Source organism: Oncorhynchus mykiss, chromosome 8 (assembly GCF_013265735.2).
Source record: "Oncorhynchus mykiss isolate Arlee chromosome 8, USDA_OmykA_1.1, whole genome shotgun sequence".
NCBI lineage: Eukaryota > Metazoa > Chordata > Actinopteri > Salmoniformes > Salmonidae > Oncorhynchus > Oncorhynchus mykiss.
In genome coordinates, this window is record NC_048572.1 from 75,024,306 (window position 1) to 75,049,087 (window position 24,782).

At 43.2% G+C, this 24,782-nt stretch overlaps 3 protein-coding genes across 6 annotated transcripts; 1 reads left to right on the forward strand and 2 right to left on the reverse strand.

Annotated features, from left to right (window-relative positions):
- Nucleotides 1-4,802: 4,802 nt before the first annotated feature.
- On the reverse strand, nt 4,803-7,412 carry LOC110530613. Its single transcript, XM_036986259.1, has 11 exons — nt 7,257-7,412; nt 6,913-7,097; nt 6,733-6,836; nt 6,363-6,454; nt 6,023-6,203; nt 5,749-5,854; nt 5,581-5,669; nt 5,409-5,500; nt 5,179-5,286; nt 5,021-5,062; nt 4,803-4,936 (listed from the first exon to the last, which is right to left on the reverse strand). The coding sequence occupies exons 1-10, from the start codon at nt 7,318-7,320 to the stop codon at nt 5,046-5,048; spliced, it is 1,038 nt and encodes a 345-aa protein (XP_036842154.1). The 5' UTR covers nt 7,321-7,412; the 3' UTR covers nt 4,803-4,936; nt 5,021-5,045.
- Nucleotides 7,413-7,620: 208 nt separating this feature from the next.
- Nucleotides 7,621-9,514, forward strand: nedd8 (neural precursor cell expressed, developmentally down-regulated 8). Its single transcript, NM_001160615.2, is given in 4 exon segments — nt 7,621-7,748; nt 8,896-8,943; nt 9,100-9,182; nt 9,288-9,514. Coding segments are annotated over 4 exon segments (267 nt in total). The 5' UTR covers nt 7,621-7,730; the 3' UTR covers nt 9,406-9,514.
- A 235-nt stretch (nt 9,515-9,749) lies between these two features.
- On the reverse strand, nt 9,750-24,057 carry LOC110530615 (AP-1 complex subunit gamma-1). 4 transcript variants are annotated; one of them, XM_036986256.1, is made up of 23 exons: nt 23,815-24,057; nt 23,603-23,674; nt 22,942-23,149; nt 21,137-21,261; nt 20,786-20,927; nt 20,519-20,615; nt 20,192-20,268; nt 19,883-19,978; nt 19,697-19,777; nt 19,508-19,606; nt 19,306-19,361; nt 17,482-17,595; nt 17,206-17,346; nt 16,836-16,890; nt 13,969-14,091; nt 13,740-13,829; nt 13,503-13,630; nt 13,217-13,321; nt 12,410-12,554; nt 12,109-12,253; nt 11,716-11,870; nt 11,411-11,509; nt 9,750-11,314 (listed from the first exon to the last, which is right to left on the reverse strand). In XM_036986256.1, exons 3-23 carry the CDS (start codon nt 23,140-23,142, stop codon nt 11,216-11,218), a joined length of 2,373 nt encoding a protein of 790 aa, XP_036842151.1. In that variant the 5' UTR covers nt 23,143-23,149; nt 23,603-23,674; nt 23,815-24,057; the 3' UTR covers nt 9,750-11,215. The 4 variants fall into 4 exon arrangements, with proteins under 4 accessions (XP_036842151.1, XP_036842153.1, XP_036842150.1 ...); XM_036986258.1 differs by lacking the exon at nt 23,603-23,674 and having other exon boundaries at nt 23,082-23,149; XM_036986255.1 differs by lacking the exon at nt 23,603-23,674.
- Nucleotides 24,058-24,782: the final 725 nt, after the last annotated feature.

The following is a 24,782-nucleotide window of genomic DNA, read 5'->3' on the forward strand; positions in this document are numbered from 1 at the left end:
ATTTCCTTTTGGATGCAGATGCAAGATGCAGAGAGTGAGTTCTGCTTAATTAAAACTACCTGATCTCCAAAGTCCACGTCTATAGCCTCAATCAACCACACACAATGCAGAGTTACAGCGGTGCAGTATAGCACCGGTTACATTAACAACCTCCAGCTGCAGGTGTAACCGGTACCTTTCTGCGTTGGGTTCTGGTAAGGTGTAGGTGGAAGATAAGGCTTTGGACACAATTCAGCCAGTTGTCTCTCTTTTAATGACTGCATGGAATGGATACAAATACAAGGCAAAAGTTACTGCTGCAGTCTGGACTCCATACATGTATATTTGCCTCTCCTCATCACGCTCTGAGCAAACTGAGGAGTAAGAGCATGGCTCCCGTTGATGACATCACAGCATTAACACAATTTAGAAATGAAATACAATACAATAATTCACTCTTGAAAGTATTGTAATACATCTTAAAATAACCTTAAAATAATACATTAAAATAAATATGAGGGATTTTTGGTGAAATACATCAAGTATATTTTACACCTGTTACACAGGCAATCAATCACTAATCATTAGTTTGAACTCATTCCAGTCTTGCAATTAATTATCAGATACTTATGCTGCGTTTGTAACCAAGTGGGAGATGTGAATTTACCAGTTGTGAAGTCGTAACTAGTTGGATGCATTCCCGTGCTCTGAACTCGTTGAGAAACGCTGATTGGCTAATGGCCAACAAGCTGCATAAACAATAAACTGAAAGTACAGCTATCGTGCTTGTAAACAAACTATAGTGTTCAAAAACCATATTAATAGATTGCCTTTTATAAATAATGTTTTGTTGTTGCATTTAACTGAAGAAAATGCAATTATCGAGGTAATTTTCGTAGTAGATTTTATTTTATTTATGATTTATTTCACCTTTATTTAACCAGGTAGGCAAGTTGAGAACAAGTTCTCATTTACAATTGCGACCTGGCCAAGATAAAGCAAAGCAGTTCGACACATACAACGACACAGAGTTACACATGGAGTAAAACAAACATACAGTCAATAATACAGTAGAAACAAGTCTATATACGATGTGAGCAAATGAGGTGAGATAAGGGAGGTAAAGGCAAAAAAGGCCATGGTGGCCTAGCAAGTAAAACACTGGAATGGTAGATTTGCAGTGGAAGAATGTGCAAAGTAGAAATAAAAATAATAAATTAATAAATAAAAATAAATAAATACAGTAGGGATATAGAGGTAGTTGTTTGGGCTAAATTATAGGTGGGCTATGTACAGGTGCAGTAATCTATGAGCTGCTCTGACAGCTGGTGCTTAAAGCTAGTGAGGGAGATAAGTGTTTCCAGTTTCAGAGATTTTTGTAGTTCGTTCCAGTCATTGGCAGCAGAGAACTGGAAGGAGAGGCGGCCAAAGAAAGAATTGGTTTTGGGGGTGACCAGAGAGATATACCTGCTGGAGCGCGTGCTACAGGTGGGTGATGCTATAGTGACCAGCGAGCTGGTGACATCAGAGGTCAGCATGTGGGAGCTCAGGATGATAGACAAGTTTCCCACTAGTAATTACCAGTTGGATGGCCATTCAAGTGGAATTTTCCCAGTCATATATGGTGAATTACCACTTGGTTACTGAACACAGCATTAGGTTGCGATCCCTTGCTCAGACAGTACATGCATCCAGGCGTTGTAAGATCTGGCTGGCCTCAGCAAAGCCTGGTCAGAGGAACACACCCTTAATCTTGTGCCAATAAAACTGATTGTGGTTCCATGGCTGCGTTTACACAAGCATCCCATTTCTGATCTTTTGCCCCATATCTGATCTGATTGAGTCAAAAGACCAATGAGTGGGAAAATACCAGAATTGGGCAGCCTGTTAAAACACAGTCATATCTGTCTCATCAGATCAGTAGGCAGGTTTCCATTGACCCAGGCTTATTCGACAAAAGAACTGTTGCAAAAAATATCATTGCTACAAGTGTAGAAATGGCAGATATAAGAAACATTTTCTGAGGATTGACAAAAAAAATTATCCGTTTGAAATGGGGCAAATTTAATTTGGTTAAACTTTCTTGCATGATGGAAACTTTGTTTTTTTCTAATAAATGATGATTGCCAAATCATTTTGAAGGTAGAACATCATCCAGTGGGTCTAACTATAAAGTTCCACTGCATTTAATTATAAATGCCTACTGCATGCAAAATCATTTTTTCTACAATAAAAATGTTTATTTGCAGGACAAGGATTGTCCAGACTTTCAAGAATGCCTGATTTGCTTTGGCTTGCTTTTATGATTGACTGGGTGGATGCAAGCTTCACCATTCAATTATTTCAGATCTAGAGGAGTGCAATTATAATATGGCATGAGACAATTATTGCATTCTGTACATGCTGGCTTTCGAGGGCTACCTGAGACATGAAACAGATAGCCTGTATGCACTGCCACCTGTCTCAAATGTATTAATTCACATTTTTCCTAAATGGGTAATAAAAACTCTTCAACCACTTCATATTTATTTGACACTGGGTGTTAGCAATTTTTGTTGATGTGACGAGATAAGAAATGAAAACGCACCGTAGCAGGCAATTCAATTGTAATAGCTAGTGATCTCATGGAAGGAAGAAAGCAATACTGCATTTCCAGAGTATTTGAACAGGTACAGAAAGAGACTTAAGCTAGTTTGGAATTGGAACTTTCCCATTTCTTCGTGTACGGTTAGGCTAGGTTCAGAATAGGAATTAGGTTACGGGTCAGTTGACCTGGCGGAGAGGATGGGAATCCAAAACACATTGAATAAGGAAAGGCAGTTGGCAGGTAGACTGGTAGACTGGTTTTAACAGTTTTATGAAGCAGCACCCAGGATTATCCATCCGTATATCCCACAAGCAACCAGTCTGGCTCGAGCTGTAGGCTTCACACCCACCATGACCTCTACCCCTGCCACATCAACCTCCAACACAACTTCCACCTGTTGTGTCAGAGTCCAAATTCTTTAGGTAACATTAATAAATAAGATGTTTTATCAATTTTCATAAGTATGCTTATGTGGGGAAAGTTACTTGTGCCCCAGAGAGGGGAGAGATCAGGCTTGTCTTCTTATGGGAATGTGTCTGCAACTATTACATGTCCCCTCTGAGGTTGTCCTTATCTTGATTTAGTGTAAAGCCTAGGAGGCTCACTGTCTTTTCTGATCTTGCCCAGGAGGGGGTGTATTTGAGATGGGAGTATCTCAAATTGACAATTGACATATGCCATTGGATGAGGTAATGTTTTGGTCCTAAGTGGTACCAAGAAGTAGATAAGAACTTCGTTTAGGAGACCAAACTGAACAATAATTTATAGCTAATGCTGTCTGGCTATGGGATACTCCTCTCTCAAGTAAAGTCTTCCTTTGTAATGTTCCTAAGATCTGTTATTTGTCATGTGAGTTGAGAGGGGTGTGTCTTCACTATAAATGATACTAAGAATTGTTTTGTAAGCACTCAGAATTAATTTATAGACACTGAATTGATCTGAGAGTCACAGGGCTATGGTGAAGCTCATAAACAAATATGGACTTTATGATATAACTGACTTGCGTGTGGTTTGCTCTCATTTGGTAATACAGGACATTTCCACGACACACCCCACAGGTCTCCAGTGACCTTCCTCCAAATATTGGTAAGGGAAACGTCAGCACACATTTAACTAGGCAAGTCAGTAAAGAACAAATTCTTATTTAGAATGACCGCCTACCCCAGCCAAACCCTAACAATGCTGGGCCAATCATGCGCCGCCGTACGGGACTCCCAATCACGGCCGGTCGATTAAGGGTCTGTAGTTACGCCTCCAGTACTGAAATGCAGTGCCTTAGACCTCTGTGCCACTCGGGAGCCCATCATTATTGAACCAATAGTCGTGAGTTCCTGTTCAAGAGTACCAGGTCGACAAACAGCAGCCATATTGGAGTCACCCCCCAGGCCAAGGAAAAGGCCAAGTTAGCTACAGTCGACATCGTCACCCCACAAGAGGTTCCTGAGGACAACGCAAATAAATAATTTTAAAAAGGGAGAAAGAAACCTGTGACGCTTGGTCTGTAATGAGTTCTGTTACCAGATACAGTGCAAGTACTGGGCTCATGAGCTATGATGAAATTTAACTGGGGTGGGATTCATTTGTGACCTGTCAGAGGGGAAATGCCAGTGTTATGAAATGTTTCATCAGTTATATGTCAATGAATGTGCCAAAACCAGTTTGCTCTTGAACTGCTGGGATTTTCAATCTTGCCTTATGCCAATGATAGTCTAGTTAACCTGTTAGAAAGGTAGACATTTTTGCCAGTGAGGTATGAAAGACTGAAACCAAGATATAATCTTTGGGGTATATTCCCCTGATGGGCACTCTCCTAACAAAAACACACATTTAAACTAAGGTCAACTACAGCCATTTTCCTGAATTGTTACCTAAGCATGGCCATCAGCCACCTACAATCCCTAAACTTGGCTTGTCAATTTCATCTTGGGGTGGGCTACTGCTGAAAAAGTATAGCCAACAATAAGCAGGTTCACTTATGACAAGCTTTCAAATAGCGTTACCATTGCATGAACACCTGCTGTGAATATCATTAGAAAACTGATTATGCCAAGAGAAGAAAGTGTTACAGTTCAAGAGTAATCAGGACACTGGGAAGTCCAGAACAATGAGCACTCTCATTGAGATCTGGATGGTCACCTCTTGGCTATTTTGTGTAGATACCAGCTCCGCACTACTGGATTTAAGGTACATCTCATCAGGATCATAGCATTTTGACAACCATTAGAAACAAACACCATTGTAAAGTACTCATTTTATTGAAACATGCTCAAGTCAAAGGACTTCATATCCATACTGGGGATAGTGGAAAGTGATGCACCCTTCAGGCCACCTACAATTAGATGGCTGTAGAGACAGAAAAGACAGCCATCCCTGTAACAGGTTGAAGAATTGTTAGTAACATGCATCTCATTGCCGTTGGGGGATTTTACAGTAAAATAACCAGCACACACACACCTGACAAGCAAAGTGTTCCAGACCATTACACCAACCAGTCAACTGAATACAGAACACAATGACAGATGAGTAGGTTACAGGTTCAAGTTCATTTGGCATCAAAGCTGATACAATTAAAAGCCAAGTGTAAACTAGTCTTCAATGCCAAAATCACCAACCTTGTTCTACAGTAGGATATTTTACAAATTCACTGGGGATCCGGGTTTCAGAGTTTTCCACTATTGTGAGCGGTCCAAGAACAGAGTTTTGAACCAGGCCCTGGGGTTCTGAGAAAAATATATATATAAATTACTTCAAGCTGCAGTCCCATCAGAACTCAAGAGTGATCAGCTCAAATGAATATGGAACTACAGTTTAGTCAGGCTTGAAATGAAGTGCCTCAAAATACCTGAATCCACACCCCTCTTCAACCGAGGCTTGCAACTCGAGTCACAGCACTTGCAGAGGTCACTTTGAGACGGGTCGTCCAGCAGCTCCCATCTATGAATAAAAAAAGTTGGCTGTTGCATTGGCACTAACATCATTATGGTCCAATGTTAAAGAATGTGACCAATACTTACTCTCCAGTCTCTTTAATGTAGTGGCAGGCCTTCTTTTCTATATCAAAAACCTCAGGGTCCCATGCAACAAGCTTACAATGAATATACACCTGGGGTGAAATAAGAGAACAGTCAAGAGCTACAGTATGAAAACAACCCAGTCATACCGAGAACTTGTGGTCCACTCACTTCCTCGCCTAAGGCAAACTTGAAGGACTGCAGGTAAAGCAGAATAGCAGACGAGTGGTACCTAGGCAGGAACCTGGAGTTCCCATTCTTCCCATCTGCAAGGCAACTGAAAATGCATTGTGCAATGAGCAGACAAACAGAACTTCCATCCAGCAAATAAGCTAACTTTAAAATGTATTCAATACTTTTCAACATTCGAGTAGGCTGTGTAGCGCTAGGCAGTCAAAAACCAAAACGTGCACCCTACATGGCCATAGCCAGGTCTGGTACACACCCCTTGTTGGTGATGATGGGGTACACCAGGCTCGCAGACTGCAGTTCTGGTGTTGTGGCTGCCACACACTCCTCCAAGAGCAGCAGCAAGGGCTGATGGTCCTTCTGATCCACTGCTGCCCAGATGGGGATGAAAGAGCCCAGGGGAAACAGGCTGCTCTTAGCCAGACCAGTAAGGTCTTCTACATGCAACAGAGAGGGGAAGGGGCGCAATGCTCATACGTACTGTACAGCCACAGGTTTCAACTAGCTTTGGGCAGTGTCCTCTGCTAGGAATTCCTTTACCAGGTAAGTTGACTGAACATATTCTTACAATAATTGATGTTGTATGAGTCACTCACCATTGAGGAGTGCCATGTGGAAAACCAATCCTCCATGACCCTCAGCACTACCATAGGCAGGGATAAGGAATGGGGGAATCCATCCCTCAGGTCTACATACAAGGGAGAATGTTTAGTTTAATAACGAAGGTGGCAAAGGCTTAGGAAGATTTGATTCCAACACCATAGCTAGAGTACACTACACCCAATAGAGCCCTAAAACGCTCAACTCAGTTCCACTGCATTTTTAAAAAATTCATTCCCCTCTAATTAGGGACTGATTTAGACCCGTGACACCAGGTGTGTGCAATTAATGATAAAGTAGAACGAAAGACATCAGGCGCCAGACCTCTTAGGGTAAGAGTTGAGTACCCCTGGCATAGATGGTTACCTTATGTAAACACACTTAATATGGTGACTAATGGCAGCAGGTTTGGGCTTTCGGTTAGGTCTGTAAGTCAGGCTGGTTGAATAGATGTGTTTTTTGCCAGTCACCTGGGGAATAGAAGGAGAAGCATTAGTCGTCGCAGGATCCAAAATGGCATACATTGGGTCAAGAGTTAGACATTACCCGTTTCTTGATGGCACAGCCATTGAGGTTGTAGTGGAATGTCGCCATCCCTTCTCCCGTGGGAAGAACAGAAAATGTGGACGGAACACAGTGTCCAAGGAAAAGACGGGCAGCATGTTCAACCAACTCTGGACTGACCTTCCATGTCACTTTAATGGAGTGTTTCTCACAATCCACATTAAAATCTAAAAATATAAATTTGATAATGTCATCATTCACATCTCAAGAGCCAACACCACAACTTGGCTAGTCTGTTAGGCGGTCAGCATGAGATAAGTAGCCTATTCAAGTTAACATGGTATCAGCGCTACATAATCATATTATGCGTTCATTATTAGACGTACCTTCATTGGCAGCGCTTGCTGCTACGACAGCCAAAACAATTGCACATTGCCAAAGGAGAGACATGACTGAATGATCTAGGAGTGCCTACAAACTAGAAATATTTATGGACCAATTGATCCTAATCATCTTAATTCTGAACACCTGTGCGAGGTCAAGGAGCGATAATTATAGACCTAAAAACTTACCAACATCGTCAGTTTTGGTATTTCCTGGTCTGAAAACATCCTTGAATTTTTATGGGTTTTAAAAGTAAAAATTGTAATAGTCACATATTTTCCCCATAAAGTAGTCTGCATAGCGGAACCTATGTCTCACAAAACACGATGAACGGACGGAATAGTGACTTACACAGGAAATAAAGTTGAATCAAAAAGATTGAACAATCTGGTTTGCTCAATTTGACAGTACCACACTAAGTGTGGATTAGGTATTTTTTTACATCGATTTAAAGCGTATTTTATGCGACAATCAAAATGCTGATCAAGGTTAAGGTAAGACCAGCCATTTAATTGGTGGCCGGGACCGCTAGTTTACATACTGAATGATCATCTCATCACCGATCTAGCTATCTGCCGTAGCTAAATATATGAATAGATCTGAAAAGCGCTATATAGTGGACATTGCAGCAGGCCATTGACATTGAAACAGTCATCCCCGTATATAATGTAGAGTTGGCTAACATTAACTATACTGAACCAAAATATAATCTCCACAAGTAACAATTAAAGATTTTTCAGAGTGTATATTTCATATAAGGAAATCAGTCAATTCCATTAAATTCATTAGGCCCCAATCTATGGATTTCACAGGACTGGGCAGGGGCGCAGCCATGGGTGGGACTGGGAGTGCAGGGGTGCAGCAATGGATGGGACTGGGAGTGCAAGTGCGCAGCCACAGGGGAGCCAGGCCAAGCCAATCAGAATGAGTTTTCCCCCCAAAAAGGGCTTTATTACAGACAGAAATATTCCTCAGTTTCATCAGCTGTCAGGGTGGATGGTTTCAGAGGATCCCTCAGGTGAAGAAGCCATATGTGGACGTCCTGGGCTGGAGTGGTTACACGTGGTCTGCAGTTGAGGCTGGTTGGACATACTGCCAAATTCTCTAAAATGACGCCGGAGGCAGCTTATGGTAGAGAAATGAACATTAAATTCTCTGGCAACAGCTTTGGTGGACTTTCCTGCAGTCAGCATGACAATTGCACGCTCCCTCAAAACTTGACACATCTGTGGCATTGTGTTGTGACAAAACATTTTAGAGCAGCCTTTTATTGTCCCCAAGTGGATCGATTGTTTTGGCAAAGGAAAACTGTCTGCCATCTTTTATATCAGCTCATGAAATATGAGACCAACACTTTACATGTTGCATTTATATTTTTGTTCAGTATAACTAATTTACTTTAGGTAGCTTACTACCATATTAAGTTAAGTTGTATGGCCATTGTCCTATGTTTGAGCTGCTTTGCTCACCCAGTCTTCATCTTAATCCAGACAGGATACAAGGCCTCACTTCGTACAATAAACAGGTGCTGTTGAACCATAGCCATTACCCACTAATTTAGGCCAATCCTTATAAGATGTTGCTGTTTAGTGCAATATTGTATTTTATGCTCTGAAATTATCAATTATTTTACTGTTACAGACTCTCACTGGCAAAGAAATAGAGATCGACATTGAGCCCACAGACAAGGTATGAAACATTACATTACTCCGGAGGTTGATGATATTAATCTCATGGATTTGCTTTCTATGTGTAATATTTAGATTACTCGTGTCAGCATACATTGCTGGGGAGTGACGTCCTAGTAAAGACATTTAGCTCATATGCTTTCTTGTACACATGAAGGTGGAGAGAATTAAAGAAAGAGTGGAAGAGAAGGAGGGGATTCCACCTCAACAACAAAGACTAATCTACAGTGGAAAACAGATGTTAGTGATCAACCCTTCCATCACAATCTTGTCATGAAACATCAGTTCCATTTAATCAAGTGGTGGCATTACATCTTGGATGTTTTATCTGCTCCCATTCCTCAGGAACGATGAGAAGACTGCTGCAGACTACAAGATCCAGGGAGGCTCAGTTCTGCATCTGGTCCTGGCGCTAAGAGGAGGGCTAGTCTGCCACTGTAACAGAATACAACTCATCGTCTAGTGGGCAGTGGGGCCGGCCTTGTGCCAACCCACATGTTTCTGTCATTGTCACTCACACCATGTTGCAACACAGAGCAGCAAATTGCCACTGGTGTGGCACTAATGTTCTTAGGCCTCCTGGGCCTCAGCAAACAAAGGACCTTCTGCTATAAATCTTCTGTGTAGATTGTTTTTGTAACCACCTCTTGCTTTAAGTTCAAGTATTTTGCTTGTGATTAAAAAGGTAAAGTTGACTATTTTTGTTTTGAAGTACATGGCTATATGGCTGCTATTGTATGAGTGTGTGACTTAGTGTATTGTTAAACTACTTTCCATATATAGGCAGTTATAGGAATTATAAACTCATTAAGGTTTGATAACCTTTAATTAGAAATGACAACATGGGAGTTGAAGGCAATGCACACAAACTGATTTCTCTTTCCGTCTCCATTTCTCCAGCTGGTTCCTTTGAGGGTAGTGGTCTAAAGGGTGGATGCTTTGCTTATTTGCACTGAATCCCATTGGAAGCATACAATTATTAACATCCACAAACCAATTTACTTACAAACAATTGCAAGGGCAGCTGGTAATAAGGCCCAGATGTTTGGAATATTGGAAAGTTACCAAATTAATTTTCTACTACTTTTGTAACCTTGTGGAGGCACGTCTCCAATATGCATCAATTATTTGGTATTGCAACAAGATTTGCAATCTCATACAGCCCAAGACTATTTATTTTTTTAGCTGAAAGAGGTTGGGTAGTGTATGCAGGGCAGCGGTCAGGGCCAGTCTTTCCCCGGGCATAAAAAAATTACTTTGGAAGCTAAAGCTATGGTAGGGGAAACACTGGTTAGGACTGGCACTGATGCTTCCAAGAGAGCGATATGGGGGATTTAAATCATTCACAGATAAAACAGCAACTCTCACCTCAATAAAGTCATTATACACATACACTATAATACCTCAGCTCCAAAAGGGGGTTCTGAGTGACAGGCACAAGGGAAGAGAGAAGCAGCCAATCAGATGGTAAAGAGAGGTAGGGACAAGAGCACACCAACGGAAGGCATGTAAGTATAGATAAGGCGTAGTGTTAAGGGATGCTGATCATGTGGCTCAGATAGACTAAAGAGAATTGTAACAGTGACCTACACCAGTAAGTAGGTCAGTAGTCCTGGAGTGAAAGAAAAGTTGTCAAGCTTTTAACTAGTTTACAAGGTTGCACAAGCCAAGACTACCAACTACTCTTAAAATGTATCCTGACAGACCACTTTCATGTGGACAGTCATGATTGCAGGATTTATTGATCTTCTGATTGGACGAGTACCACTGGCTCAGGCAGACAGCTGCATATTACTGTTGTTGATTGATGTGACACAGATGACCTGCAACTCTGGAAATACACAGCGAAGCTAGTACCATGTTCAGTGGTGCATTAATACCGCTAGTTAACCTATGGGTAATGTAATACCAGTAGTCCGAACAGGAGCTGAAAAGGTAGAATGGTGACAATGGCTTTTAGGGTGACAGAGTCTCTTGAGAGTTCATCTACATGAATCCTTGTCAAACTGTAGGGGGACAATTTCCACAGTTCACGAGGGTCAGCCATTTAGAAAAACAACAGAATTAAGAGTAATTTGAAAAAACATCAGCTTGGACTGACAGCATCAGGTTGTAGTGTGGAATAGTTGATTGACAGAGAGGATCCCCTCAAAATGATTTACAGGCAGCTGTTAGGTAGAATGGGTCCCCACTCCTGGGCCTGGTCAGCTGTCGATCCTTCCACGTACATTGTCTGATGTCAGTGTTGATGGACAGGTTGATTGCAGCGGTCATTACCAGGCAGTGCTTGGGAAGGAGTCGATCTGCACCGTGTCCTGGCAGACAGAGCTCTGGCTGGTGTAGCACACACGCACCCTAATCTTCAGACTCACCTGGGAGGGGGGGGGGGGGGGGAGAAGTTCATTTTTAGTCCATTGTGGGTGTGCGCATGCATGTGGTGACCATGAACTGACTGAATGAAGACCCACCTTGTTTGGGTTGTTGAGGAGCACAGTCTGGGTCACCTGACCTAAGCCATGCGCAGGGATGACGTCACCACTTGGAGCCTTCATCTGTAACTGGACGCTCTGAGGTGGATGGGAGTGCGAGGTAAAGGTCATGAACAGCCTATAACTAGGACCCAGAGTTTTACAAAGGTCACAAACAGCCTATAAGTAGGGCCCAGAGTTCTTCCTGGTCAGTTACATGGTCTAGAGGACCCTACTCATGACGTAAAAGCTTGGAATACCAAATACAAAAAGGTACTCCGACACAAAGAGATGGGGAAGCAGACCTTGGGTACTGCTGCTTGCAGGGTGAGGCCAGTGATGTCCCCGTCAGTGGAGTTGGTGGCAGTGAGGGTAACGGTCATCCCTGTGTCTGTCTGTGTGTCAGTCTGTAGTTTCAGCGTCACACCGTTTTTCTCATACACTGTAACACTAGGTGGTGCTATGGAAACAAAGAAAAAAAATCTGTCACTGGAAATCATGGAATTCAAAATCAAAAACAGATGATTATTAAATACATTATGAAGATGTACTGTATATTTTGTATAAAACTACAGATGTGTTCATTCCAAAACAGTTGATATTTGACTCCATCTCGCCCTCCATTCAGCTCTTTGCGGACCCCTGCTCTGCCCATCGCCCTCTGTCTCTCACTCTCTTAGCTGTTGAGGGTGTCTCACCAGGTGTTACATCCAGGCCTCCCAGCAGGTCCAGTAGGTCTCCCCCAGCCGTGCTGCTAGCTGGGCCGGGTGCTGTGCTGGACAGGGATGGGCTGGGCTGGAAAGGCTCCCCAGAACCACCCAGCAGGTCCAACAGATCACACACCTTGACAAGGTAAAGCGAGGGTAAAGATTACACATCATGTAATATTCAAGAAGTTTAGCTTGAGAAAGTACACACACAGTATACAATAGTAGGTCAGTTATATATATCCAGGTAGCTGAAATACCTAAGTTTATTGCAGTCATTTTCATCACTTACCTGATTAGAAGGTTCCTGGGGAAATACTATTTCCTGTGTCAGTTTGGTTGGCTCCAACTCTTTGATAGTCCCCCCTGCTGATTCTCCATTGGTATGTCCCGGGGAGCTTTTGTCAATCACCGGCATTCTCTCCAGCACCGCAGCCCTGCGAGCACAGAGAGCTCTCTTAGCAGTGTACTGGGGTGGGATATAGTGGCTACCATGATGCAATGTCCCACTCACTGGCAATGTACCCATACATAAAATATAATAGTAGAAATCAAAAACAAATTCTATTAGTCACATGCGCCAAATACAACAGGTGCAGCCCTTACAGTGAAATGCTTACTTATGAGCCCTAACAAACAATGCAGTTTAAAAAAATACAGATAAGAATAAGAAATAAAAGTAACAATTCAAGAGCAGCAGTAAAATAACAATAGCGAGACTATATACAGGGGGGTACCGGTACAGAGTCAATGTGCGGGGGGCACTGGTTAGTTGAGGTAATATGTACATGTAGATAGAGTTTAAAGTGACTATGCATAGATGATAACAATGGACAGTAGCAGCGATGTAAGTGAAGGGGGGGGTCAATGCAAGTAGACATTTGATTAGGTGTTCAGGAGTCTTATGGCTTGGGAGTAGAAGCTGTTTAAAAGCCTCTTGGACCTAGACTTGGCACTCCGGTACCGCTTGCCGTGCGGTAGCAGAGAGAACAGTCTTTGACTAGAGTCTGACCATTTTTAGGGCCTTCTTCTGACACCACTATATGCATGTATGATTGGCTAACATTGCAAATAGTATTATGTACACTATAGGTTGTACCTCATGTGGTCGTATTTCTTGAAGAGAGCGTTATATTCCACTGCTCTCTGCTGGAGTTCCACGTCGATACAGCTTCCGTAGATGCTGACAATGCTCCTAATGCGACTGCCAGAGAGGGACAGGGGAGAGAAAAACAGGCGGAAGCAAGAGCTATTTTAGTATTCGCTGTATCAACAATGTAGAGAGTCAAGTCCCAAGACCCCACGCAGTGGGCAAAAAAACTGACATAGCAGTTTTCAGTTATTGCTGTATAGTAGTTCAAGCAGTGTGAGATACTGATGCTTACTCCACGTTATGTGTTATGCGTGTGCTGAGTTTCATGGTTGCTGTGAGAGCGAAGCCCCTGGTTGCTGGCGATGACATATGTGACTGTAGAACCGTTTCCAAGGCATCCAGGACATCATCCTCTGTCACCTAAGGGCAGGACAGAAAACAAGAACTACTGCCTCGGTTTAATGACAATTACTACTGTATTGTCAATTGGTATTAACCATGACTGTGTTACAACAACCAAAGCATGTACCTGAACAGGTTCTGTCTCCTCACACTCTCCTCTCAGAAGCAGGTCTCCATACTCCCCAATACACCAGCACGCAACCTGTACCAGGGATTGCTGCGTACACACAAACGTTGCACAGTGCCACAGCTGATAATCCGAGTATAACCAGAGCCATGAGGTTTTCCTGACTGATAACACACACACACATTCCTACAGAGCATGGCACACAAACACATTCATACTAAAGTCATACCACTGAGATGTCTGTAATCAGGGCTCTGTACAGCTTGTGGACCGTGTAGCAGTGAAGTTCTGTTGCAGTGGTGATGAGCTGGATCAGGTTGGGCACCGTCTCATCCCGCACGTCACCCCCTGCCTGAAAGAGAGTTCTTAGTTTGACTGAGCTTCAAGTTCCTTGGTGTCCACATCAACAACAAACTAGAATGGTCCAAACACACCAAGACAGTCTTGAAGAGGGCATGACAAAGCCTATTCCCCCTCAGGAAACTAAAAAGATTTGGCATGGGTCCTGAGATCCTCAGAAGGTTCTACAGCTGCAACCTACAGTTTTGCATCCCTGCCTGGTAATGACAGCAATTGCTCGGCCTCCGACCGCAAGGCACTTCAGAGGGTAGTGCGTATGGCCCAATACATCACTGGGGCAAAGCTGCCTGCCATTCCAGGACCTCTACACCAGGCGGTGTCAGAGGAAGGCCCTAAAAATGTTCAAAGACCCCAGCCATAGACTGTTCTCTCCACTACCGCATGGCAAGCGATACCGGAGGGCCAAGTATAGGACGAAAAGGCTTCTCACAGTTTTTACCCCCAAGCAATACGACACCAAATGGTTACCCGGACTATTTGCATTGTGGCCCCCCCCAACCCCTCTTTTTATGCTGCTGCTACTCTCTGTTCATCATACATGCATAGTCACTTTAACCATATCTACATACTAGCTCAATAAGCTTGAATAACCGGTGTCTGTATACAGTGGGGCAAAAAAGTATTTAGTCAGCCACCAACTGTGCAAGTTCTCCCACTTAAAAAGATGAGAGAGGCCTGTAATTTTCATCATAGGTTCACTTCAACTATGACAGACAAAATGAGAAGAAAAAAAATCCAGAAAATCACATTGTAGGATTTTTAATGAATGTATTTGCAAATTATGGTGGGAAAAAAGTATTTGGTCAATAACAAAAATGTATCTCAATACGCAATACGCAATGACAGAGGTCAAACGTTTTCTGTAAGTCTTCACAAGGTTTTCACACACTGTTGCTGGTATTTTGGCCCATTCCTCCATGCAGATCTCCTCTAGAGCAGTGATGTTTTGGGGCTGTTGCTGGGCAACACGGACTTTCAACTCCCTCCAAAGATTTTCTATGGGGTTGAGATCTGGAGACTGGCTAGGCCACTCCAGGACCTTGAAATGCTTCTTACGAAGCCACTCCTTCGTTCCCCGGGCAGTGTGTTTGGGATCATTGTCATGCTGAAAGACCCAGCCACGTTTCATCTTCAATGCCCTTGCAGATGAAAGGAGGTTTTCACTCAAAATCTCACGATACATCACCCCATTCATTCTTTCCTTTACACGGATCAGTCGTCCTGGTCCCTTTGCAGAAAAACAGCCCCAAAGCATGATGTTTCCACCCCCATGCTTCACAGTAGGTATGGTGTTCTTTGGATGCAACTCAACATTCTTTGTCCTCCAAATACGATGAGTTGAGTTTTTACCAAAAAGTTATATTTTGGTTTCATCTGACCATATGACATTCTCCCAATCTTCTTCTGAATCATCCAAATGCTCTCTAGCAAACTTCAGATGGGCCTGGACATGTACTGGCTTAAGCAGGGGGACACGTCTGGCACTGCAGGATTTGAGTCCCTTGCAGCGTAGTGTGTTACTGATGGTAGGCTTTGTTACTTTGGTCCCAGCTCTCTGCAGGTCATTCACTAGGTGTGGTTCTGGGATTTTTGCTCACTGTTCTTGTGATCATTTTGACCCCACGGGGTGAGATCTTGCGTGGAGCCCCAGATCGAGGGAGATTATCAGTGGTCTTGTATGTCTTCCATTTCCTAATAATTGCGCCCACAGTTGATTTCTTCAAACCAAGCTGCTTACCTATTGCAGATTCAGTCTCCTAGCCTGGTGCAGGTCTACAATTTTGTTTCTGGTGTCCTTTGACAGCTCTTTGGTCTTGGCCATAGTGGAGTTCGGAGTGTGACTGTTTGAGGTTGTGGACAGGTGTCTTTTATACTGATAACAAGTTCAAACTTGGTGCCATTAATACAGGTAACGAGTGGAGGAAAGAGGAGCCTCTTAAAGAAGAAGTTACAGGTCTGTGAGAGCCAGAAATCTTGCTTGTTTATAGGTGACCAAATACTTATTTTCCACCATAATTTGCAAATAAATTCATTAAAAATCCTACAATGTGATTTTCTGGATTTTTTTCTCTCATTTTGTCATAGTTGAAGTGTACCTATGATGAAAATTACAGGCCTCTCATCTTTTTAAGTGGAAGAACTTGCACAATTGGTGGCTGACTAAATACTTTTTTGCTCCACTGTATAGCCTTGCTACTGTTATTTTCAAATGTCTTTTTACTGTTTCACTGTAAAAGCATTTTAGCATTTCACTGTAAGGTGTTGTATTCAGCACACGTGACAAATAAACTGTGATTTGATTTAGTACTGCCTAGTAGAAAGTTAGACAGCGGGTCCGGATCTAGAACTCTAAATAATGTCACGGGTCTGGGTCGGACCTAATTGTCCCAGGTATGTGTCATTTTTACTGACTTGTCCTGAAGGACCCGTATAGATCTGAATGTGACTGCTGCAGTAGAGAGAGAAATTCTAGAATTTATGCTGCTGCTCTTGGTGCGGGTCGGAACGGGTCCTTTCTGGATCAGTGAAGAACTCCACTGTCTGGACTAAAGTCAAACATTGGCAATGTGGGGTGACCTAGTTTCCACCCAGACGGCTTGAGGTATAGGCTAGTGGGGTGAGACCAGTGAGACACATCATGGGGGTATTTACAATAGATATTCATAGTTAAAAAAAAAAGTTGTAAAGGCTCTGAAACCAGGTGATTGTGGTGCAGTATATAGTGTCATTATTTACCGTGGTGAGGACATGCAGGATGGTGTCAATGTGCCAGCGCTGAGAGGGAGCATACCTAACAGAGACAGAGACTTAGTGGTCAGTGTTGCGGCTCAGACACAAATATAGACAGTCACAGAGACTGACACACAGGGAGGGCAGGCTCCTGGCTAGGCCTGTGTATGTTTTATGATAGAACAGCCAGATAGCTGTGAGATATACAGACACTGAGAGCAAGACAGAAACACAGTAACGTGTCACTCAAAGAGACAGGGAAACATTCATATAGACAAAGACACAAAATGAGACATCCCAGCACACACAGACCACAAAGAGAGACTTTGTGGCATAGAGGTTAAAGCCCATAGCCAGGCGAGGTCCAGCCCTGTACCTCTCTGCAGCGTTGAAGATGCCCGAGGTGGTGTGTGCTCGGAGCTCTGGGGGACAGCTGGAGAGGAAGAGGAGAAGCTCCTTCATCAGAGAGCGGATGTTGACAGCTGACACCAGGGCCAAAGAAAGCTCCAACGCCCGGCTGAGTGATAAACATAAATAATAGAACAATATACTGTTTGCTGTTCTCTACATTACCACACCTCCTTCCATCGTAGCTCATGTATAGGCAGCACATGGCCAGCTGGTAAGATAAGTTCAGAAATCACAACATTACCGTTTGACCGAAGCATCCTGGTCCTTCAGGCAGTCCACTATGGTCCCCCTGTGACGCTGCACTGCATTGTGGTCCGTCTGAACAATTTTCTGAAGGGAAGTCATGGAGATATACCTGTGCATGAATAAAAAGAAAGACATTCAGACAAGTTATATTTGTGCATTATATTTGTGTGAGGGCTGTGAATTGATCAACACAATTGGTGCATGGATACATTTCACAGAAAATATACTCTGCTCAACCAAGCAACATGCTTGTGATTCTTGACTACAAGTATAATTTCCAAGATCTCCCATCTCATATATCTTACGTAAAAAATTGCTGTGTGCTTTCTTCCCTGGTGTTAAGAATGACTGCTCTCCTCCAAGTTCAAGGTCTTTGAATTTTCTTTTAAATATCTACACTACATGACAAAAAGCATGTGAACACCTGCTCGTCGAAAATCAAAATCATGGGCATTAATATGGAGTTGGTCCCCCTTTGCTGCTATAACAGCCTCCACTCTTCTGGGAAGACTCCACTAGATGTTGAAACATTGCTGAGGGGATTTGCTTCTATTCAGCCACAAGAGCATTAATGAGGTCGGGCACAGATGTTGTGCGATTAGGCAAGGCTCGCAGTCGGCGTTCCAATTCATCCAAAAGGTGTTCGATGATTTTGAAGTTAAGGGCTTTGTTTAAGCTAGTAAAGTTATTCCACACCGATCTCAACAAACCATTTCTGTATTAACCTCACTTTGTGCACAGGGGCATTGTCATGCTGAAACAGGAAAGGGCCTTCCCGAAAACTGTTTCCACAGTTGGAAGCACAGAATCATCTAGAATGTCATTGTAGTCTGTAGAGTTAATATTTCCCTTCAGTGGAACAAAGGGGCGTAGCCCGAACCACGAACAACAGCCCCAGACCATTATTGTGCACGGCTGCTCGGCCAAGGAAACACATTTCATGAAGCTCCCGACGAACAGTTGTTGTGCTGACATTGCTTCCAGAAGCAGTTAAAAAACATATATATATATTTTTAAACGGTAGTGAGTGTTGCAACCGAGGATAGACAATTTTTACGTGCTAAGCACTTCAGCACCCTGCGGTCCCATTCTATGAGCTTGCCTACCACTTCCCGGCTGAACCATTGTTGCTCCTAGATGTTTCCACTTCACAATAACAGCACTTACAGTTGACCAGGGCAGCTCTAGCAGTGCAGAAATTTGCCGAACTGACTTGTTGGAAAGATGGCATCCTATGACAGTGCCAAGTTGAATGTCACTGAGATTTTCAGTAAGGGCATTCTACTACCAATGTTAGTCTGTGGAGATTGCATGGCTGTGTGCTCAATTTTATACACCTGTCAGCAACAAGTGTGGCTGAAATAGCCAAAATTGAATGGGTGTCCACATAGTTTTGTATATGTAGTGCATCTGGTGAAACGATATGACAGAATGATTCCATCTAAGCCAGTCTAGCAGCTCTCCAGCAGCCGTCACACTGTCACAGGGATGTGAGCTTAAGCCTAAAACCAGACAAGAATAGCCTGCTGGACCAGACAGACCCTACTGAGGCAATCCCAACAGGAAGTATGCCTCAGAACAGACAGATAAAAGGAAACTTCATATGTGAACGTAAGCCCACGACGTACAGAGAACCCTGTCTTTCATTCTAAGGGCTCTAGCTAAATAATCCCACAAATAGACATTACTGACCGTGTTAAGCATGATCAGAATCCAGATGTTTGTCTGCCTCAGGCAAAAATAATCTTCTAGGCAACAGGCCAGAAACCATGAAAAAGGACCAGATGAGATCAAAGGAAGAGAGAGAGGGAAGACTAACCGGATGTTCCGATCATTGTTCAGAAGAAATCTCCCCAGGATGTTCACAGCCAAGACCTGTCACACACAAAACATCTTAGATACGGCTTCTGTTATGCAGAAATGTAAGCTACATTAGCCTCCATCACTTGTAGCACTTCCAATAGATATAAATATATACAAACAAGAAATCTCTTGATGACGCTATCACACGTGACACTTACCCTCAAGCCACTTTCTGATTTGATGTCCATGACAGTGAGAACAGTTTCATACAAAACAGCACTGCCTGCGGTCTTACTGCTGTCTGTGTTCGTAGCCACCTGAAGGTCAATAACACAAAAGCTGTGATTAAAATCTAAATAGTTCATACAACAACCCTGCATGACTATTTACTGATGAAAATACTGTACCTGGGCCAGCAGGTCATTCATGGCATCACTGGCTGTGTCATTATTGCGCCCCAGGATCCTCAGCAACCTAAGAATGCGCACCTAATGATGGAGGAAGGAGGAGGAAGAGAGAGAGAGAAACATGTAGATTCAGTCACAATATGCTGGTTTTTACCCCGATTCCAATTCACTATTCAAAACACTGACCTGCAGGAATGGGTCACTTATCCCAGCCACATTGTGTTCTGGAGAGTAACCCGACATCACCAGGCCTTTCATCATCAGGACCAGCTCCGGCACCACCTGGACCAAACACACACAGAGCAGGAGTCAGGCTCACAGACCATCATCTAGGGTTGTGGGAGAATGTGTTCTGTTTTTGTAATTAGATGTTTAGATGTTTTACAGTGTAAAACCAAAGATATACATTTCAAGGGACTGAAATGTAATGTCTCATGTTGAGTGGATGTACTGGAATGGAGTAGGATGAGGTGTATGTGTGTGTGTGTTTCTTACCTTACGAAACTGCTCTAGAGTGTCTGGGTTGCGCTCACACAGCTCAGTGATCAGAACCACAGCTCCATGTAACACCCCTGCAATCGGACCAAACCATTAGGACAGGGGAATATTTGCCACACTGACACCATTTACTATAACATGCATAATAACAGCTCACAGTCAAAATGTAAGACTACGTACTGTCCTCAAATGTAAGACTGTGAAATAGGTAGAGACGGACAGCCTGGTACAGAGGAGCAGACAGTGAACAGCTGTTTGATTTATTTGAACAGATTGCTGGTAATAAAAATACATTTTTTAAATGGTTAGATGAAAGTGACTCACCGTGGTTCTTTTCAGAGAGCAGGGATCGAGCTGCAGGGGTGAACAGCTCCCCTAGCTCTGGTACTTTTCTCACCATGTGTACTGCACATAGAGCTGCCTGAAATGTCAATGTCTTCACGATCAGCTTCATAACTAAAATAACCTTCAACATCAGTGCACATGATTGTAGTAGTCATCAAGATGGATTGGTTTGTGTTTCTGCATTACCAAGCTCAACCATGATGGAAGGAGTGGCGGTGTGTGTGTGTGGCTACAGACGGTGCTCACCTTCTTCTTGATGTAGGAGTTTGAGGCTCTGAGGAGGCGGTCGATCTCTGGGGCCAGGTCTCGACACATCTCAGCCGAGCCCATACAGGCCAGAGTACACAGAGCCAGAGACTGGACATACTGACTGCTGTGGGACAGGTCACTGAAAAACACACACACAGAGAGAGAAGGGGTTTCATGACCATTTCTCAATGACTTTGTCCTCAAGTAGAGGCTACTAGACCACTATGTTTATGTGACTAATGACTACATTGATCATACACAGCCTACACATGATTATGGAACTGTAGAACTGTCCGTCTGTCTTATATTTCCCCTTTAATATAGCATTTCAGATAAAATTGTCCTTACTTCTTGATGGAGTTAGTGATGAGCAGGCTGGCATCCTGTTTCTCGTCTAGAAGCATCATGGCACCCAGGTACCCAACACGTTTCTCATTGTACCGAGGGCTTGCAATCAGACGCACACACTCCATCTGACACCAGATTGGGGGGGGGGGGGGGGGGGGTCGTTAGGATACAAAAAGAGCAAATATACCAATTCTACAGAGTCATCCCCTGACATCTTATGTAAACTGAACAAGAATATAAATGCAACATGTAAAGTGTTGGTCCCATGAGCTGAAATAAAAGAGCCAAGACATTTTCCATATGCACAAAAAGCTTATTTCTCTCAAATTTGGTGCATAAATTTGGCTACATCCTTGTTAGTGAGCATTTCTCCTTTGCCAAGATAATCCATCCACCTGACAGGTGTGGCATATCAAGAAGCTGACTAAACAGCATGTTCATTCCATAGGTGCACCTTGTGCTGGGGACAATAAAAGGCCACTAAAATGTGCAGTTATCACACAATATAATGCCACAGATGACTTAAGTATAGAAGGAGCCTGCAATTGGCATGCTGACTGGAGGAATGTCCACCAGAGCTGTTGCCAGAGAATTTAATGTTCATTTCTCTACCATAAGTCGCCTCAAACATCATTTTAGAGAATTTGGCAGTACGTCCAACCGGCCTCACAACCGCAGACCACGTGTAACCACGCCAGCCCAGGACCTACACATCTGGCATCTTCACCTGCGAGATCGTCTGAGACCAGCCACCTGGACTGCTGATGACACAGACTGTGGGTTTGCATAACCAAAGAATTTCCGCACAAACTGTCAGAAACCGTCTCAGGGAAGCTCATCTGCGTGCTCATAGTCATCACCAGGGTCTTGATCCGTCTGCAGCTCGGTATCGTAACCGATTTCAGTGGTGAAATGTTCACCTTCGAAGGCCACTGGCACGCTGGAGAAGTGTGCTCTTCAAGGATCAATCCCGGTTTCAACTGTACCGGGCAGATGGCAGACAGAGTGTATGGCGTTGTGTGGGTGAGCAGTTTGCTGATGTCAACGTTGTAAACACAGTGCCCCACGGAGGTGGTGGGTTATGGTATGGGCAGGCATAAGTTGAGACAACGAACACAATTGCATTTTATCCATGGCATCCGGAGGCCCATTGTCTTGCCATTCATCAGCCGCCATCAACTCATGTTCCAGCATTATAATGCACATCCCCCATGTCGCAAGGATCTGTACACAATTCCTGGAAGCTGAAAATGTCCCAGTTCTTCCATGGCCTGCACACTCACCAGACATGCCACCAATTGAGCACGTTTGGAATGCTCTGTATCGACTTGTACGACAGCGTGTTCCAGTTTCCGCCAATATCCATCAACTTCGCACAGCCATTGAAGAGGAGTGGTACAACATTCCACAGGCCACAATCAACAGCCTGATCAACTCTATGTGAAGGAGATGTGTCGTGCTGCATGAGGCAAATGGTGATCACATCGGATACTGATTGGTTGTCTAATCCACGCCCTTACCTTTAAAAAAAAAAAAGGTATATGTGACCAACAGTTGCATAGCTGTATTCCCAGTCATGTGAAATTCATAGATTTGGGCCAAATTAAATTATTTCAATTGACTGATTTCCTTAAATTATCTGTAACTCAGTAAAATCTTTGAAATTGTTGCATTTATATTTTTGTTCAGTGTAGCTACATTCTGTATATGTTGCTTGTTTATTTATATTATCAACACTGAGATGTAATGAAAAGCGCTGTAGAAACTAAATAAATTATTATTATCTTAAGAGCACTGTTCACTACCTGACCAAAGTGGGCGGGGTAGCCCAGCATGTGCACATACAGCAGCTTTGCCAAGTTGTGAGAGCGGGTCCCATTGTCAGCCTGTCTGAACTGTGCCCGGATGGCAGCACACTCTCTTTGGATCACACCACGCTCCTCACCCTGTGTACGGGCTCCTCTGATCACCCTGATCATCTCCTGCAGACGCACCGAAGGAGACATGGCTCTGCTGTTTGAGTGAGTGAGAGAGAGTTCAGGATGAGCTCCAACAACATCAACAAAGGTCCCTATTACCTGCCTGGTTCACCGACACGTAAGGTAAGTGACAGACATACAAGTATACATAGTAATCTGAACGGGAAAATGCATTGAGTATCGGTCCAAGCAGGACTAATAACACGTTCATGAGCGCCTGTAAGAACACTCGCATTTCCTGTAGTCATGAAGAACAACAATATTACTTCCGAGGTGCAAGTGGGGTTAATGATACACCTGAGAAGGTCTCTAATTCGTTTAATAGAGCAGCCGTTCAGTCATTATTTACAGTGAAAAGTAAAATACGAAACGACCATGATGTACAACTAAACAAGCTTTACGTGATACAGGCAGCCGTGAAATATAAAACAGTGACGTCAATTTTATCTTGACACAGTCAATGTAGTTAACTATCAAATTCACTCACCTAACTAGCACTCCTAGCCACACACAACACACGATGTTTTTATGCTGTGATGGCAAGCGAGGAACCACAGCTCTTGCATAGAAATTCAGTTCGTTAGGCGACCTACTTTTAGAACATGTTTAATAGCGATGTCAACCATGCATTTATTTAGCCAGCTAGCTTACGTTAATGCCCGAGGATAACCTCCGATTACATGGGAGCTTGTCTCTTACCTTCAGAAAGTGAAAACGCCCCTATAAAAATACCAAGCCGGTTTCTTTGCTCAATAAACGGAGATGTGTCAACATTCATTAAACTCTTGCCTCACAAATGAATGGGCAACTAAAACCTAGTCGGCGGCTTATATTGTCTGGACGCCTAATGTACGACAGTACCTAAACCCATAAACTTCATCTGAAAAACATAATGGCAGCATCACTTCCGAAATCGGATCTCTGACAAGCCCTGAACTCCGCCCCTTAGGAAAACTGAAGGCTAAAAAAAAAAATATTTATACACACACACTAGATGATTTGTAGGGGGCGCTGTGTTGAAGCCTCCATCTTGGCACTCCCTCTCCGTTGGAAAGAAAAATAGCTATAGAAATGAATGCCTACATTCATTTTTGCCACATTTGTTGTATTACATACACCTTAATGCATGATGTTAGTGTCCCACTATAACAAAAACATACTTAAATATGTAATTTTGTGATGTAATTTTGTAAACATTTAATTTGAATACAGTACAATTCCATTCATTCCCACGTAGGACTGCGCCTACTGGGGGTTGCCAATATGGCCGACCACTGGCGTCAAAGCCTCTCAATGGCCAATCTAGAATTTATAGACACCTTTGCTAGGAACACTGTCTGTTCCTAGGCCTAGATTGTAGGCTACGTGGAGGTCGGTGTCCTTGACAACAGGGGTGTATTAAATCGGATTCCGTTTTGCAACAAGAAACGTTTTACAACATTTAGCAACAAACAGTTAGCAACAAACTGTTTATCGTTTGTTCTATGAATCAAACGAAAGCAAACAACTGAATTTGTCCAATACAAACTAGTTGCAAAACAATCCAACTAATGAATACACCCCAGGTGGATGAAAGCTTGAGGTGGGGGTGCATTGACAGATAGAGAAGCGATCACCTGAACAATTACATTGAAGGTCATGGTCAGTCATCTTTTTCCATATTATAG

Excerpts from the sequence above, each read along its gene's own strand:
- LOC110530613 (XM_036986259.1), bottom strand. The coding sequence starts at position 7,320 with ATGTCTCTCCTTTGGCAATGTGCAATTGTTTTGGCTGTCGTAGCAGCA. Across the intron at positions 5,501-5,580 it reads TACATTAAAGAGACTGGAGA|ATGGGAGCTGCTGGACGACC; the intron begins GTAAGTATTGGT and ends TTTTATTCATAG. Across the intron at positions 5,287-5,408 it reads GAAGAGGGGTGTGGATTCAG|AACCCCAGGGCCTGGTTCAA; the intron begins GTATTTTGAGGC and ends TATTTTTCTCAG.
- LOC110530615 (XM_036986255.1), bottom strand. The coding sequence starts at position 23,142 with ATGTCTCCTTCGGTGCGTCTGCAGGAGATGATCAGGGTGATCAGAGGA. Across the intron at positions 20,928-21,136 it reads ATCACTAACTCCATCAAGAA|TGACCTGTCCCACAGCAGTC; the intron begins GTAAGGACAATT and ends TGTGTTTTTCAG. Across the intron at positions 17,596-19,305 it reads AACAATGATCGGAACATCCG|GTATATCTCCATGACTTCCC; the intron begins GTTAGTCTTCCC and ends ATTCATGCACAG.